Raw genomic sequence first — 19,618 nt, 5'->3', positions numbered from 1 at the left:
AATGATAATTTATATGCGAGACAATTCCAAATGAGATCGTTATAAATTAATTGTTATTTTAAATAATATTATCATTAACAAATTGCTGGTAAACTAATCTTATAGTTAAGTTAAATTACAATTTATGAATATTCATTGTCCTATAATATTATCACTGTTTAATGCTATTTAATTTTCTTATTGTCCTTGCAATTTTTCTTTTTTTTGTCATTCCTCTAGCATTAATTACTATTTTATCCGCTTCCTCAATTGTTGCTTATTGATCTATTATTTATTAATTTGATATCATTGTAATTAGTATCATTATTATTCTCATTATCATTATTATTATTATTAGTATTATTGTTACCATTCCTATTATCTGCATTATTATTATCACTATATTATTACTATTGTTATTGTTATCATTATTATTACCATTATTACTTTTATTGTTATTAATATTATTGTTATGATTATTATCATTAATTATTAATGTTATCATTATCATCATTACTATTGTTTTTATTATTCACTATCATTACTAATTATTATTATTATCATTATTATATTAATATTATTATTATCATTACCAAACTGTGCAACGCTTTAATGGATTCAATTGGCTACCCTGTGGGCAATTATATGCTTTACTGAATTCGGGTAAATTTGATAGGACTCCGATAACCCGAAATACCTCAGGACTATGCTCATCAATAAGTACTTGTTGCAATGCTGCTGCTTCCTTCTTATGTCCACACCAAAACTAAATTTAAAAATAAATAGGAGAATTAAAAAAAAAAAAATTAAATTAAATTAAAATTAAATAAAATAACAAATTAAAATTACCACTCAAATCATACATATTTATTATTTGACATGAAGAAAAAAATTTTATTAAATTATTTTAAAAAAATATGCAAAACATACGTGAGCGTACGATAGGAAAAATATTTGATCATTGGAAAAATTTTGAAAACCTGGCAAATGTGGTTCTTCATGACCTAATTGTTTAATATATTTTCTATAAGCCTAAAATATTGTATTATTTTTATTTCAAAAAAAAAAAAAAAAAACGAAAAAATTTTAAAATTCTTATATATTAATATGAACAATCTGAATACTTCATAAAGTCTTAATTGCATTTTTGTCTATAAAAAAACATTAAATTTAATATTTAATTGCAATTATTTGTAATAAATTAATTGATTAATTAATTATAGATAATACTATCAAATTGATTAATAATAATAATAAATGACTGATAATTCTATTTAAACTTATAATATCTATAAAATAACTTTTTAATTAGTAATTTTAAGATTTTTTTAATAGCAAATATTTGAAGCATACTCTGTAAGCTTCTTTTACGCCACCATTATCAGCTATATTTTCACCTTGTGTAAGTTTACCATTAACCTAAAATGAATCAAATTTGAAATTAAATAATCCAAGAAGAAAAAAAAAAAGAAAAAAATTAGATAAAATTATAATTTAACAATTTTCAATTCTTTACTCAATGAAATTTTAACAAATTATTCTTACCTTAATTCTTTTTTTTTTTAAATATAATTAACATTTAATATTAATATTAAGTATATGAATAAATTGATGGCATCCAAAAGAAAATATTAACAGAATTATTTCAAAAAAAAAAAAAAAAAAGCAAATGAAAAGTAAACCAATAATAATTGCATTTTTAGCAAAAAAAATACGTGCATAAACGTGAAATGCGTCAAGTACACAACGTACGTAAGTGGTTTATTTATTTGTTTTTTACCTTATAATCAGTATTTGGTACCACATATGAGCTGTATTGATTAATAATACATTCTTTTCGTTTAGCAAAACCATTATATGAATCAACATTCCACCAATTTAATAAATTACCATCTTTATCATATTGACTTCCTAAATATTTTAAATAACAAAAAAAAAAAAGTTTTTTTTTTTTTTTATCATTTTTTTTTATTTATTTAATTTTTAAAGAAAATGATTGATTAAAATTAATTAAAATAATGATTTCAATTATTTAAAAAATTCAAAAAAAAGCAAAAAAAAATCAGAGAAAATAAAATTGTGTAATTTTAAGAATTAAGAAAAATAAATTGAAAGATTTTAAAAAAAAAACAAAAATGTAATTACTTACCTTGATCATCAAATCCATGTGTAACTTCATGTCCTATTACTGCACCTATTGCACCATAATTTACCATTCTACAAAAAAACTTTTTTTTTTTTTTTTTTCTAATCGTTCATCAAATTTTAAAATCTGTTAAAATTTCATCGCATTTAAATTTTGAGTTCTAAAAGAAAAAGAAAAAAAAAAAAAAAAACTGTGCAAATTTTACTTTTTTGATAGTATAAAAATTCAAATAAACTGAAAGGAAAAATAAAATTTATTCATCTTAATTAATATTTAAAATTGTAAACAAACATATAAATAAACAAACTTTGGATATGTACCACTAAAGAATGGTGGTTTGAGAATTCCTGCAGGAAATGCTAAAATATATAATATTGATTCGTTTTTTTTTAAAAAAAAAACAAACAAACAAACAAATAAAATCTTTTAAAATTTAGTTTAAATTATATTTTCTAAAATAAATAATATTAATTAATGTATATTTAATAAATAATTATAAATATTTATCGAAAAAAAAAAGAAAAAGTGAAAGTTAAAAGTAATAACTTACTTAAGGCATTCTTTTCTGGTGAATAGAATGCATTGACAACTGCTGGACTTACTTCAAATTCACGCTTATCAAATGGTTCTTTCATTCGTAAAAATTCTTTTTCTTGTGACCACATAAGTACCTTTCTTAGTAAATCGAAGTATGAATCATCACTTGTAAAATTTAACTGTAAAATATTTTTTATTTAATTATAAATACAATTTTTATCCAAATTAATATTCAAATAACAAAGTTTCATTTCTTTTTAGTCTTTTAAAATTTGAAGAAAACAAAAATAAAATTATGAATAAATTAATTAATTGATAGTTTAAAAAAAAAAAAAAAAAACAAATAAATTATTTAATCAATATTTTGTTTGTTTGTTTGTTTTTTTTTTTTTTTTCACTTGATAGTTTTATTTATTCCCATGATTTATTATAGATATTATTAATAATAATAATAATAATTAAAATTAATGTTTGAATAGAATTAGTAAAGATTTACTAAAAATTAATTATAAAAATTGAAATGAAAAAGCAAAGTTTTTATTTAAAAAAAAAAAAAAAAAAAAAGTAATAATAAAAAAACATACTTTTTCATAATGTTTATCAAGTGCTGTATAGTTATTGATAAAATCAGGATAACCAATATTATTAATCATACTTACTGCCTGAAATATAATTTTTAACTTTTCATATAATAAATTAAATAATTTTTTTTTCTCTTATTTGAGTATACTGTAATGAAATAAACATATCCTTAGAAATTATTATTTTTTACTTTCTTTTTTGATAATTTGATGAATGTATTATATCTATTATTTAATAAAAATAATTAGATATTGAAGTTATTATATTAACAAATATACTTTTTGTGTTCTTTGTTCTTTTTTTTTTTTAAATCATTTATTTATCAAAATTTAATATTTTATTATAGTTTCATAAATTTATAGCAAAAAAAAAAGAAAACGTTACTTTTTTTTTTTTTTCCTTTTGTATCATAGTTTTACTTTATATTATCATATTAACAAATATTGTCACTTACTTATGTACTTGTTTATCGATTTACTTACTAATATTTATTAATATATTATCAAATAAGCAAATATTACCATTTACTTATATACTTGTTTATTGATTTACTTATCATATTAACAAATATTGTCACTTACTTATGTACTTGTTTATCGATTTACTTACTAATATTTATTAATATATTATCAATTAAGCAAATATTACCATTTACTTATATACTTGTTTACTGATTTACTTATTATATTAACAAATATTATCGTTTACATATATATTTGTTTATCGATTTACTTACTAATATTTATTAATATATTATCAAAATAACAAATATTACCATTTACTTATTATTTCTTTATCGATTTACTTACTAATACACTTATTAATATATTATCGTATTAACAAATATTATCAGTTACTTATGTAATTATTTATCGAGTTACTTACTAAAACTCTAATTTACTTAATTTGCTCAATAATTAAATAGTTCTACGCATTATTTAAAAAAATAATATTGGCAGAAATTTAAAATAAAACTGAAACCTTTTCAATAGCAACTTTTTTCGTTTCCTCATCCATCCAATCACTTTCATCAACAAGCTCTTTGAATGCTTCTTGAAGATTTGCAATCATTTTCTGCAAAATTTTCACAACAATTATTTTAATTAAATTAAAATGATTGCAGTACAAGTTAGCACATTTCATTTATTATATTACAAATTTTAAAATTATAAATTTCTAATTTTTCTACAATTTCCAGAAGTTTAATTTAAAAATTTGAAAGAAAAATTATACAAAAAAAAAAAAAAGAGAGAGAAAAACGAAAAATGAATAAATTACAACTAATAATTGTTAATGAATTAGAAAATCAAAAGAAAAACTGAACTGAATCAGAAAAAAGCATTAAAATTGTTTAAAATTTATGGAAAAATTAAATTTTCCAAATTTGACAAAATAAATTAAAGAGAAGAAAACAGCCACAATCATTAATTTAACACTAAATTGAAAAAAAAAAAAGGGACAATTTGGACAACAAAGAAACTATTTGAAATAATTTCAAATTAAAATAAAATTTAAATTTGAAAAAAAAAAAGAAATTTTTTTTTTTTTAACCAAAGCTTCTTGTTTATCAGTTGAATCAAAATGTTCTCGAACATAAAGCGCTCCACCAGCTAGCGGTAATAAACCTATCGTCACTTGCGCACATTCTTTCCAACGTGGCGATTTAGTTTGTTGACCAGTCATTACCCGTAGAAAAACCTAGAAATATTTTAAGTTTTTTTTTTTTTTAATAAACAAATATTTCAAATTATTTTTTTTTTTTTTTTTTTTTTGAATAAAAAATATTTTAAATTGAAAAGAGAATGATACACACTAAAAATTTCTATGTAATCCATTAGTTTTATTAAATAAATAAAAAAAATTTTTTCATTTTTTTTTTTAAATAATTTAATTGAAAGAAAAATTTCATTTTTTTCATTATTAATCTTCCTATAATCTTTCAAAAACGTTTCGCATTTATTCAAATTTATATTTATCCTTTTCGAAATTATTTTTTTTTTTTTAACATAATTGAAAATATGAATTGATTATTTCTGTTATTTGTCAAATTTTTAATTTGTAAATTATACTATTATATATTATTTAATTCAATATCTTATTAATTATCATAATTTAATTCAATTTCATATGGTTTAAATTGAATCCAATATTAGTATTATCAAAATATAAAGTAATAATAAGTGATGTGGTACAACTGGCACTTATATTTTTCAAAATCATTTTTTTTTTTTTTAACTCAATTTAAAATTTATTCTATTTGTTAAATCATAATGCATTGATTATATTTTAACACATTATTTTATTCAATTTTATGTAGTCTAAATTAAATTTAATATCTATTACTACTAGCATCTGAAATAATTACCACTTGTCTTTTTTTTTTTAAATTAATTTAACTTAATTTAAAATTCAATCTTATTACTTAAATCTTTATTCCATAAACTATGCTACAATATAATATTTAATTCAACTAATTACAAATCAAAGTAATAAATGATTTGATTTAAAATTCAACTAATTATAAAATAATAAATGTAATATCTGTTTTTCCTCAAAATCACTTCTTCACTTTTTACTTAATTTAAAATTCAACTTACTTGCTAAAGAGTTTTATTTTATAAATTATATTAACCTATATTATCTAATTCAATTTTATAACTTTAAACTACTATTATTGCATCAATTCAAATATTAATAAAACAATGCAAAATTGATCGATTGATTATTGATTGATTGATTGATTATTGATTGATTAGAAAATGACATGTTTGATATCTTCGTATCGTCCATCCAATATTTTCACCCACGAATGTACAATACGCCAAAAAATATAATTTGCCAATAAATAATTGCTGTTATTATTGATCAATGTTGCAATATTGTACATATAATCAACTTCGCCAATAATTATTTGTGTATTATTTTTGATTAAATTATGAATTGATATTGGTGATATTTGATAAAAGAAATTTAACCAATCAATCTAAAATACAAAAATAAACATTTTTTAAAAAAAAAAATAATAATCTAAAAAGTTATAAAATTTAATAAAATCTGAAAAGTTAAAAAATTCAATAATAATAATAATAACATTGAAAAAGAATATACAATAATAAAAAAAAAAAAAAAAAAAACTAAAATATTATAATAATCACAGTTTATTTTAAAAAAATAATAGAAAAAATATTTGATAATAGAATAATCTAAAATTTATAGTAATAAAAAATTTTGTGATAAAAAAATTTTAAATTTGGTGATATTTGATAAAAGAAATTTAACCAATCAATCATCTCAAATAGACAATAACAATTTTTTTTAAAAAAAAATTTATAATAAAAAAAAAAAATGTAAAAAGTTATAAATTTTAATAATATCTAAAAAATAATAAATTTTAGTAATAATGATGAAAAAAATTGTACAATAATAAAAAATCCAAAATATTATGCATTTTAAACATAATAAAATAATCTAAAATTGTATGACAAAAAAAAAAAAAATAAATAAATTTATAATAATAAACAATGTATGATTTTAAAAAAAAAGCCTAAAATTTATGATAATAATAAAAATTTTCATTTTATCAGTTTAAAAATTTTAAAAATGTTAATAAAAACTAATTTAACTCTTCTATCTATTGTATTTCTCATTTCTAATATATCAAATTTTGTTGAATTAACTTTTGAAATTTTTTCAAAAATTTTTAATCATTTTTATGATAGCAAAAAAAATAAATAAATAAATAAACAAACAAACAAAAGAAAACCTTTGGAAACAATGTGTATAAATCTGAAATTATTTTTCCATTATATAATCTTGTGCTATTACGTCGATCATCTTCTGGCACTATAATCTAAAATAATAAAAAAAAAATTTTATTTAATCTAAAATTATTCAAATTTTAATTAATAAAATTTTTTCAGTATGATAATTTTTCTTTTTATCAAATTACTTAATTCAATTTTATTTTTCTTTATTTCAATTATTAATTTGTTCCTTCTTTTTTTTTCAATTTAATATATTCATTTTTCTTTTTTAAATATAATTTTAGCAATTTATTTTGCATAATATTCTATAATAAAATATTAAATTATCAATTAGATTAATCATTTAAATGAATAATTCAAAAATTTAAAAAAAAGAAATAAAATAATAATAAAGATATTAACAATAAGTACCAATGTGGTTACTGTAGTTAATCATTATCATATCTTCATCTATTATCACTATCACTAATTTTATCATAATATTATCAAGTTAATTTAAAAAATTATTTATGATATTTTCTTATGAATTCATATTTTTTTCATATTATTTATAATATTTTTCTTTTAAATTATTCATAATTCTTGAACTTATCATATCTTATAATCTGCAACCTTTTTTATTTCCCACTCATTTCAAATGTTAAATTTAAAAAATGATAAAACTTTTTTTTTTTTCATCGTTTCTTTTTTTTTTTTTTTTTTTGCATCATTCTTACATTTGGGAAATGTTTATTTTTTGATTTCAAAAATAAAAGTGAAATATTAATAAGTTAAATTTTAAATTAAATATAGTTTATATATAAATTAGATATAACAATTATAAAAAAAAAAAGTTAAATATACAGTTAAATTAAATTAAATACAAAAAAAGTTAAATGTAGTTAAATTACTGATAATTTACCTCAGCGAATTTTGTTTCAAAATTGATAATATCATTGAGATCAATGATCAATTGTGATAAATCATAGGTAATATTAGCATCATCCAAAAGTAATTTAATTATATCAAGTTGATATTTCCTGTACGCATTCAAATGCTTCGCAAACATTGTTGCATTGAGGTAATAATCACGTGAACCACGTCCTAATCCAAGTGCTCCTTGATCTAACTGAAAATTTTCTTTTTTTTTTTTTTTTTTTGTTTATTCATTTAAAAAAGTAAATAAATTAATTAATGTAAATTGCTATTTCATTATGATTAATTTTTTTAATTCTATTATCATTTTATTATGATCATAATTGATTTTTTTTTTTGAATTTTATTCTATTTTGATTGATTAAAATTTATTTTTTAAATTTTATTCTTTTATAATTATTGAAACATTTTTTTTTTTAAATTTAATTCAATTTAATTGATTTTAATTTAATTGATTATTGGAACTTTTTTTGAAAAGAAAAGAAACGTAATGTTTAGAAAATGTATGCAATGCAAATTTAAAATATACAATTTTTAATCATTAATCTATAATATGTTTTGCTGTATTTAAATTTTTGAATTAAATTTGCATTCGGTTTTTTTAGAATCAAATTTTAATAATTTTTAATACAAGTTTTAAGTTTTTTTTATCAATGTCGTTGAAAATTTTTGAAAGCAAAAATTTGTGAGTTTTCCTTAAAAAAAAAAAAAAATGTGCATATTATTTTTTTTTAGCTATAAAAATTTTTTAAATTAATAAATTACAATTCTAAATTCTTAACTTCAATTATAATTTTACTAAAAATTGATAAATTTTTAATAAATTTTTTAATATTTTCACAAGGTATTATTTTATTATTTATTTTTTTTTTTATTTTATTATATTATTTTTTTTTATTATTATATTATTTTATTATTGTTGGAAATTAAGCATGATTATTTGTATATGATTAATTGAATTGATCAATGATTGCTTCCGATCATATTTTTCATTAATTCCAAACAGTTTACAAATTTCTAATATTATTTTCATAAAATAATTAATTAAAAAAAAAAAAAAAAAAGATATTTAATTAATAAAAGTGCCTTTTTGATGCTTTTTTCTTCCTTTTCCACTTTCTTTTTCATCAATAATTTAATCGAAATTATTAAATTAATAAAACAAAAGTATCATTAATTATTGTTATTTTATTAATTTAAAATTAATGGAATATAAGAAAAGAAAACAAAAGAAAAGACAAACATATAAAATATTTCTTGTTGTATTCTTCGCATCCGCATAAACATAAATTTGAAAAAAAATTTCATTTCCAAAATATCGACGAGATGATGCTAAGATATTGGTAAGATTAAATAAATTTTCATTCCAATTTTTATTATTATTGTTATTATTATCTAATAATGGCCATTTAGCTAATTGACGTAGTGATTTTAGCAATTGCCTGAAATAATAATTAATTTATTTGTTAAAATTTAAATTCGATGATATAATTTGTTAATCATTTTTTTTAAAAAAAAATAATTTCATTTATACATCAAATTAAAAAAAAAAAACAAAAAAAGAAGTAATATTTTATTTTTATATTTGAAATAAAGAAAAATTTTCATTCCATACTATTCGATTAATTTAAAGTTTTATCATCTTATCATCATCAAAAGGAAAAAAATAGTACAGTAATAATCATATCATATTCATAAAAGAAGTGATAAGGTAATGAAGTAGTAATGAGTGCTAATAAAAATCTGATAAAAAATTATTGTTACTTTCAAAAAAAAAAAAAAAAGTGAGGTAAAAATAAATTAAAATTCTTATAGACAAAATTTTAAATTTATCAAACAAAATTTAATTGTAATTAAAATTTTTTTTATACATAATAATAGTTTTTATTAGCAGCATATATCGCTTTTTTTAATAACATTTTTGATATGATAAGCTAATTGTATAATTAATTAATATTTGAAACTAAAATTATAATTAATTTATAATAATAATTTCAAATTATTGAAACATAAAAAAAAAAAAAAACAAAAATAAAAACATACGATGATTTGACTGATTCAATTTTGCTAACATTCATGCATGTCTGATAAGCAATATGTGTCATTTTAATTGATCTTGATTTTGGTTGTTCATCTGATTCCAGTAATACTACAAAAGTAAACAAATAAACAAATAAAAAATAAATAAACGAAATAAATAAGTGAAAAAAAAGAGATTATTCTTTCAAAATTTCATTTAGAAAAAAAAGTTATTAGTTTAAAATTTTAGGATTAAAAAACTTAAAGATTAATTTAAAAAATTTATTTAAAAAAACAAACATTTTTTAAGTTTAAAACTATTATTTAAAATTTTACACATTACTATTATTATAATCAAAAATTATTTTTTGTTAAAAATTATATAACTTAATATAATAATTTATATTTTTCAACTATTTTTCAGTAATAATTATAATATTAATTTATATTTTCAGCCATTTTCATGAAAATTATGACTTAATATTTTATACATTACTATTACTCAAATAAAAAAATTTTATCTTTAATTTAAAAAAAAAAAAAAGCTTTAATACTTTTTTTTTTAAAGATATATTAATTAAATAATTAAATTAATTATTAATTAAATTAATTACCTCTCATTTGTTGTCGTACATTCTCTCTAACAGATGCAAATGTCCCATAAGCAAACATATCATCTGGTATCATATGATCACGATTCCATTGACCACAAGCATATTCAAAAAAGTTATCACATGGATCAGCTGATAAATTCATTGCCATTAGCTATAAATATAATTATTATCAGCATTGTTTACAATATCACTGATAACACAACAGTTAATCATTTTTTTTGTAAACAAAGACAAAAATAGATTTATATTAAATATGGCTGATAATTCAAAAATATAATAAATATATGATAAAATAAGAAAACATAATTAAAAATAAGTAATAAATATAATAGAATTATATTATGAATAAAATAAGATAAAAAATATAATAAAACTAAATGATAAATATGGTAGAATTATAATAAATGCGATTGATAATTTGAAATTAATAATATTTTTTTTTTTGGAATTAATAATAATAAATAATAAGACTGAAATATTATTGATAAATTGAAATATTATTGATAAATTGAAATTGATAAATTGAAATTATAATAATAAATATAACTGATAATTCAAAATTATGATAAATGTATGATAAAATGAAAAAAGAAAAAAAGAAAAAAACATAATTAAAAATAATAAATATAATAAAATTATATTATAAATAAATTAAAATAAAAGAATGTAATAAAAATAAGTGATAAATATAATAAAATTATAATAAATGTGATTGATTATTTGAAATAAATTATGAATGAGTAAAAATATGTTATAAATGAAATAAAAACATAAAAATAAGTAATAAATATAACAAAATTTTGATAAAGTACGATTAATAACTCAAAATTATCACAAAGTATAATTTATGACTCATCAAATTAAGCTTAATCCAATTGATAAGATAAAATAAAATATTTTAAATTATCATTTAAATTTTAATCAGAATTAATAACAGCTAAATTATCATTTTAACTGTTATTAATTCTGATTAAAATTAATCAGCCAAATGCATTTCAATGAGGAAAAAAAAATTGGATAATTAACTTCCTTTAACTAAATAAAATTAACTAATTAAAAAAATATTAATACGATTGCTAATTTTTAAAATTTAAACCGAAGAGAGAAACAAAAATGAAATGATTGAATTAATAACTATAATATAAAAAATGATTATTTCATTTATAAACTTCCAATATATTCAAAAAAAAAAGAAAACCTTTACAATCATCTTTTTACAAAAGCTTTATAATTAAGGCTCAAATTTTTTAATAAAAATATTTCCAATTAAAATTAAAATTTTCATTAAAATATTACACAATTTGATTAATATTTAAAAAAGAAAAACCATAATTTTAATGCAAAATTTTGATATTAATTGTGAAAAAATGAATTTTATTTTGGACAAAAACATTTATTTATTAGCTAAATTTACAATTTAAAAATTTGAAAAGAAAAAAATTTAATTAATATAAAAATTCTTACAAGATTATTTGCTGCTTGAATGCAACCTTTTGTTAAGCATACCCGTTTTTCAATATCCTCAAAAATTTTCTTATTGCTATCAGTATTACTGAATTCTTTTTTCTTCAGATCTGCAAAAAAAAAAAAAAAAATAAGTAAACAAATAAACAGATGAAATAAATAAGTAAACAAATAAATCAATAGATAAATCAAACATATGTAAAATAGAAAGATGACAGCAAATTATTTATTTTATTTATAATTAGAATAGTATTTCCAAAAAAAAAAAAAAAAAAAGTACTTTACTTAAATTATTCAATAATTTTCTAATTTATTTATTAATTATGAAAATAACTCTTTTTTTTTCTTTCAAAATATGATAATACATACAACCAAAAATTTGTAATTAAAGTATAACTAAAGTAAACATTTATAATTAAATTAAAATTTAATTTTTCAAAATTTATAATAAACATTTTAATGATTAGCCAGATGAAAAGCTTTTTGTAATTTATATTAAATGTTTTCTTTGTTTTGTTTGCTCCGCTCAGAATTATAGCTAACAATTAATAATAATACTTAATTTAAAATTTTTAAATAATTATTATAGTGATTAATATAAATTGAAATACAGTTATACAATATTTTAATTCGACTAAAACCATTAACCAGATGAAATTATAAAAAAAATTTTTGTTCGAATAATTTGAGAAATTAAGAATAAAATTTTGTTTTTTTTTTTTTGAATGGCAAATTATTCTGAACTGATTTAAATGATTTACTTAAATGATTAAATAAGTAAACAAATTATTTTGAATGACTTTAAGTGACTTACTTAAATAATTAAATAACTGAAGAAATTATTCTGAACTGATTTAAATGATTTACTAAATGATTAAATAACTAAAGAAATTATTTTGAAATGACTTACTTAAAAAATTAAATAACTGAAGAAATTATTCTGAACTGATTTAAATGATTTACTTAAATGATTAAATAACTGAAGAAATTATTTTGAACTGATTTAAATGATTTACTAAATGATTAAATAACTGAAGAAATTATTTTGAAATGATTTTAAATGATTTACTTAAATAATTAAATAAACTTACTAGTAATATCATCATTTAAAGATAGAAATAATGTCAATAATATGATAATTGTTGTAGCCATAAGAAATGTAAGCAAAATAAAAAATTGCTCAAGCGATGTCCTTCGTCGCCACCACTAAAAATTTGTTAAAAATTAAATAAATTATAATTTATATCGTTTTTTGTTTTTTTTTTTCTTTTTTCCTTTTTTTTTTTTTAATTTCAAATTTTATTTCCATCATTTTTTCTTATTTTTAACTTTTTGTTTCAATATCAAATTTCTAAATTTCATAGTTTTTCTCTATTATTAATATTTTGGATTTTGATTGTAAAAAGTTTAAAATAATTCCATAAAGTTAAGTTTAATTAAAAGCTACAAAAAAGAGAATTGTATATTTGAAACAAAAATGAAAAAATTCATTGATTTCTTCCTTTAAATATTGATAAATGGTTTTTTGATTTAAATGAAATTTTAATGTTTCTGTTATTTGAGCTATAAATTTAATATTTAAAAGTAAAATTTAAAAATCATTTTGCATTTATCTATTGCTATTTTCCCTATTTTTTTTTCTTTTTCATTTAAATTATTTTGTTTAATTTATTCATTGCTAAAAAATTAACCTAAAATTTTTGCATTTTTTTTTTTTTTTCATATTTCTTATAATTTATTCATTCTTCAACTATTTTTTATTATAATTTATTTATCTTTCAATTATTTTTATCATTACTTTTTTGCATTTTGTTTTATAAAAGTTTTTTTTGATAATTGTTTGATTAAAAAGACGAAATTCAATTTATTTCATTTTATTTTATATTAATTTATTTTATATTAAATGATATCATAGTAATCAAATATTATAAATTTTTAAAAAAAGGACATAATTTAAATTTAATAATGAAATTTCAAAATCTGATAAAAATTAATCGCTATTCAACTTTTGCTGCATTATTTAGACAAATTTATAAATATAAAACAGTTTTACATTTTCTAATTTTTTTTTTTTTTTAGTGCTACGATAAATTCAATAATTAATTCTATAATTATACACTGAAAAAAAAACATTTAATCTAAGTTTAAAACTTGAAAATTTAATAAAAAATAACAATTAAAACCTTTTATAATTTATATTAGCTAAAAAAAAAAAAAAAAAAAACACTGATATAAAATTAAACTTTTTTCTTAATTTTAATTAAAATAATTACCTGGAAGCAATAAATTGTGCAATAATTGTATTTCATAAATATAAAACCAAAACAAAAAAAAAAAAAAAAAAAAATTAATTATTAATGAAAAAATGGAAAATGACGTGAAACTTCTGATTTACACGTGACAAACGTTTTCTGATTTACACGTGACAAACGTTTTTATCATTTAATAATTAAATACTAAACGAGCAAATAGACATCGTAGAAAAGAATAAAACGATAAAAAAATTTAATTAAATTAGTAATTATTTAAAAATAAATAATTAATAACTATAATTTAATTTTAGTTTCAAAAAAAAAAAAAATAAAACAAATTTTATAAAAAAGTTCAACCTTTGACCTTTACTTAACAAACACAAAATGTGAAAACATATTAAATTACTTATCGATTTAATTATTGATTTCTTACTTCTTGTAACTTTTCACTTCCATCTTATCAACATTTAAAAAACTTTTGCCATTTACTACAATTTTAAGGTTTAATTCAATATATCTATGTGTGCATGTCTGTGTGTGTATGTGTGTATGTCTGTCTGTGTGTATGTATGTGTATGTGTGTGTGTGTGTGTGTATGTGATATTAGCTTAATTCATTTGTGATATTAAGTATTGATAAATCATTAAAAACAATGAATATTGTCATAAAAAAAAGGTAAAAAAGATTTTGAATGCTAAAAATAAACAAAAATTTGAAAATAAAAATTAAAAAGAAATATCAAAATTTGAAATTAAAAACTTAATCTTTCTGTAAATTAATACATATTTACCTATTAAATATATATTTTATACATATTTTCCCTTCTAAAAAAAAAGAAAAAAAAAAAAAAACAACACTTTTGCTATTACAAAATTAGATGACATTTAACAGTTTTTAATTTTTAAATTTAATTATTTGCATATTTTTACAAAAATATTTTATTGCAAAAAATAAAAAAAAAAATATCGAAAAAAATTGAAATTAAAAAAGAAAAAACACAAATTAAAATTAATAATAATTCAAAAAATAATGAAAAATTAATTACCATATAATAATTTATAAAATAAAAATAATTTTTGTTTTACAAAAAAAAAAATTAACGGTAAAAATGATGAAAGTAAAATTAATTAAAATGATATTTACCTGTAAAAGTGGTTTACCACCAGCTGTTTTATAAGTTATTCGTGGTGTAAAATTAGTTTCAATATGTTGCACAGGTAAAGCCATTAATAATTGTGGAGATTCACTGCAAAAAAAAAAAAAAAAAAAACAAAAGTAAATAATAAACAATAATTTTTCTTTTTGACCAATTAGAATGAAATAAAATTTTTATTTAAATTAATAAAATTTAATTAACAAATATTTCAGTCAATATAATTTGCTAAATAATCAATGACAAATTGAATGAATAAAAGCTAAAAAACATTTTTGTTTACTGCTAAATTAAAAGTTAGTTATAGCCAAATTCATTGTGTATTAAAATTTGTAAACAAAAAAGAAAAATGATATTATTTGATTAAAAATATGAACTAAAAGTGAGAAATAATAAATATGCTAATTTTTTTTTACATATAAATTGAATTATTGATTGAATATTGTTTTTATAAAATAATAATTTTATTACAATTATTTAAGTATTACTATTAAATATTATTTTCGTCAATATAAAATAAAATATTATTGCCTAATTTTAAGTATTACAATTATTGAATCATATTTTTGCTAATATATTGTCAATAACAAAAAGATTCAGTAAAAATTTTTGAAAATAATCAGTAAAAATTGCATAAGATAAGAAATGATAATGTTATCATATTGTGATGGAAGCAAAAATTTTTGTCACAAATATTTGACAAATTCATTGTTAAATGTTAATTGCCTCCGGACATTTCAGCTAAATAGCAATTTGAGGAAATTGATTGATCAATAAAATCAGCACTTTAAGTATTTTGATAAGGAACAATGATTGCATCAATATTCACTGATAAGTTGAAAAACTTTTGTTAAACAAGTTTTTTTTTTTTAAGAAAAAAAAAGAATTCTATCATTTCATTTTGAAATTTATAAATGAAAGTACAAAAAAAAAAAAAAAATAGATAAAACAAAATTGTTATATAATTAAAATGTAATTAAAAATTTTTAAAATCGTTTTTGAAAAAAAAAAAAATTGATTTAATGACAATTTTGTGATGCAAATAAAAATGATAAAATAATTAGAATTTTGGTAAAATAAATTGAAATTACTTTTATTGGATGATTTTAACCTCTAAGTATTAAGTAAATAAGTAATTATGTTATAACTATTAGAGTATATAATATTTAAAAAAAAAAATTTGAAATTACTTTAAAAAATTCGTATTTAGATAAAGCGTATAATTAGCTTTGACTACGAATGAAAGTATTCCTTATCACAAAATAAGAAAAAAAATCACTGATAATTGATAATACTAATATTATTTGATTAACTAATAATTGTTATTGTTTCCATAAAATAATAAAAATTATTTGAACAAATATTATCAAAAAAAAAATACAAAAATGTATTAATAAAAATATTATAAAATTCGATTAATTATAATTTAATTTAACTTAATTAGCAATAGGATACTTTTATTTTTAACTTTTTTTCTCGAAAAAAAAAGTGTAAAAGAGAAATAACAAAAAAAAAAAAAAAAAAAAAGAAACTAGAAGAGTTGTTGTTATATTTCAATAGTTCAAATCAATTTTTACAATATAATATAAAATCAAAAAAGAAAATTCCGGTTTTTAATTGGTCCGATATTTTGTCAGTAAAAAAAAAAAAAAAAAAAAAAACGAAAGAAAAAAAATTTAAATCATTGTAACAATAATTGTCACAAAATGTAGAAAATAAAATTTTATCACTAATCATTGTGACAATATTTCAATTTTCAAATGAAAAAAAATTGAAATGAAAGAAGAAGGAAGAACTTCGTTTATTTGTAATTTAAATTCTTTTTCCTTTTTTTATTGATTGCAAATTTTACAAAAATGATTCATTTTTCTTTTGCATTCTTAAAATGTAACATTTGAATTTAGCTGGATGAATTGATAAAATGAATCATAACTTAAAATTTCATATTTTTTTTTTTTTTTTTGAAATAAAATATAATACAAAAGTATATGACAAATTTGATTGCATACTAACCGGTAAAATTTTAAATTGAAATTTAAAAGCAAAAATATTTGTTAAAAGTAACATTTGATAAAAAATAAAGTTAAATTAATTTAAAATATGCATAAATGCAAAAAAAAAAAAAAAATTTTTTTTATTTTTAAGATGAAAAATGTAAAAAAAAAAAAAAAAAGAAAAATTGCGAAGAACAATTTTTCTTTTTTTTTTTGATAAACATCAAAAATGATAAAAACGACTGATATTTCTTCTTTCATTTATAAATTTCAATTATTATTTGTCTTTCTCGCTTCTTCCTTTTCTTATCCTTTTTTTTTTTTTTTTTTTTTTATTTGATTAATTAGTTGCATTTATATTTTTTCATTTAAGAATTGATCATAAATTATAAATTCTTTCGAAAAAAAAAAAAAAAACGAATTAAAGTTTAAAAATGAAATATTTGTAAAGTAATAATATCATTTCACTTAATTTTAATTTAGTTTGATTCTAATTTAAACAGTTTAAATATTCAAAATAATATATAATTTCATTTCGTTTTTTTTTTTTAAATGTAAAAATTTGTTCGCTTCTGTTTCATTTTTTTTAATTTATTTTTATTGCTATCTTTATAGTATTGTAATTTCAATTGCTAATTGTTTTTTTTATAAATATGTAAATACAGTAATTCTTATTGTAGCAGTAAAATGAAAATATTTAAATTAACTTATTGTTATTTTTTGCTAATACAATATGATTTTCATTTAAAAGTATTTTAATTAATAATAATTTTTTGAATAACTTTTTCGAATTTTTAATATTTTTTTTTTTTTAAAAAAAATAATGATTACTTTTTTCTTTTGAATAATTTTCAATCTCTTTTTTCGAATTATTAATTGTTAATTTGAAATGCTAATTACATTTAATTAAATTTTAATTAAAATAATGATAACTTCATTCTTTTGGATAATTTTGAATCGCTTTTTGAATTATTAATTAATTATTTAAATTAATAATTACAATAATTATATTCACACATTTTTTTGTGAATTATCAGTGAGTATTACTAATATGAATGTTATACAAATTAATAGAAATTTTATATATTTAATTTTAATTATAGTAAATTATAATGAATTGAAAAAAAAAAAAATGAAACAAATGGAAGTGATAATTTTAAAAGTTAAAAAAATAAATGAATATTATTAATTTATATTAATGATGATTAATATGCAAATTTTTTTTTTTTTTGAAATTGTTATTATTTTAAAAATAAGCTTACTTAAAAAGGAATTTAATTTTATTATATATTTGTATAACTGTGCAAATAATTATCACAATTTTATCATTATTAATGCAAAACATGATTTTATCATTATTTATAAATTAGTGATTAAAGAATTGGAAATAACTAAATAACTAACATATATTTATGTTTCAAATATTGAAATGTTTTTAAATTTAAAATGAAGCAAATCTAAGTGCAAAAAGAACAAAATTTTCATTCTTTCATTTTTTTTTCTTTATAATATATAATAATTGTACAAATAATTATCATAATTTTATCATTACTTATAAATTAATGATATAAAGAATTGAAAAATAATTAAATAGCTAATATATATTTATGTTTTAAATATTTAAAATGAAGTAAATTTAAATTACAAAAAAAAAAATGAATTTTTATTTATTCTTTTTTTTAAATCTTTTTTAAAAAAAATAATAATAAAATGATAAAAAAAAAGAAATACCTTGTTGGTATAGCAATATAAGATGCATTACTACTATCTTCAATTGAGATCAATTGCAATTGACTTTCATTTTCATCATCATTTTGAGCCATAATATGTTTTAAATGGCCATCAATATTCATCACCGATTAACAAATAACAACAAAAAACAAACAAACAAACAAATAAACAAATAAACAAACAAGCAGAAAAAATTATGAAGGATGGAAGGATTGAAGAAAACCTTCGTTTGTTGTATTAATAATCTAATCGTTCTTTAAATCATTTCTTCCAAATTGTCTGATAAACAATTGATCGGTTATTCTCTTCTAAATTATCACAAATATATAACAATAAATGAAATTAAATATTTGTGAAACAAATTCTTTTTAAAACAAAAAAGAAATTTCTTAAATTTATAAATTTCAATGATTTCAATAAGCGCAAACTATCAATGTTGAATTTAATAAATTTAAAAAATTTCAATGA

The 19,618-nt window shown here is 17.1% G+C and overlaps 1 protein-coding gene across 1 annotated transcript; it reads right to left on the bottom strand.

Moving 5' to 3' along the window:
* Positions 1–568: 568 nt before the first annotated feature.
* Bma-nep-11.1 (Uncharacterized protein) lies at positions 569–19,272 on the bottom strand (the record flags this gene model as incomplete). Its single annotated transcript, XM_043079360.1, has 20 exons — positions 569–745; positions 910–1,011; positions 1,333–1,398; positions 1,760–1,890; positions 2,129–2,196; positions 2,433–2,484; positions 2,676–2,841; positions 3,247–3,324; positions 4,226–4,318; positions 4,796–4,942; positions 6,009–6,227; positions 7,008–7,094; positions 7,910–8,116; positions 9,167–9,365; positions 9,967–10,072; positions 10,557–10,707; positions 12,021–12,130; positions 13,112–13,226; positions 15,416–15,518; positions 19,151–19,272. 20 exons carry the CDS (start codon positions 19,270–19,272, stop codon positions 569–571), a joined length of 2,499 nt encoding a protein of 832 aa, XP_042935294.1.
* Positions 19,273–19,618: the final 346 nt, after the last annotated feature.

This window comes from Brugia malayi (assembly GCF_000002995.4).
Source record: "Brugia malayi strain FR3 genome assembly, contig: Bm_v4_Chr2_contig_001, whole genome shotgun sequence".
Lineage (NCBI taxonomy): Eukaryota > Metazoa > Nematoda > Chromadorea > Rhabditida > Onchocercidae > Brugia > Brugia malayi.
The sequence above is the reverse complement of the archived record's forward strand: the minus strand, read 5'-3'. Positions and strand labels throughout refer to the sequence as shown.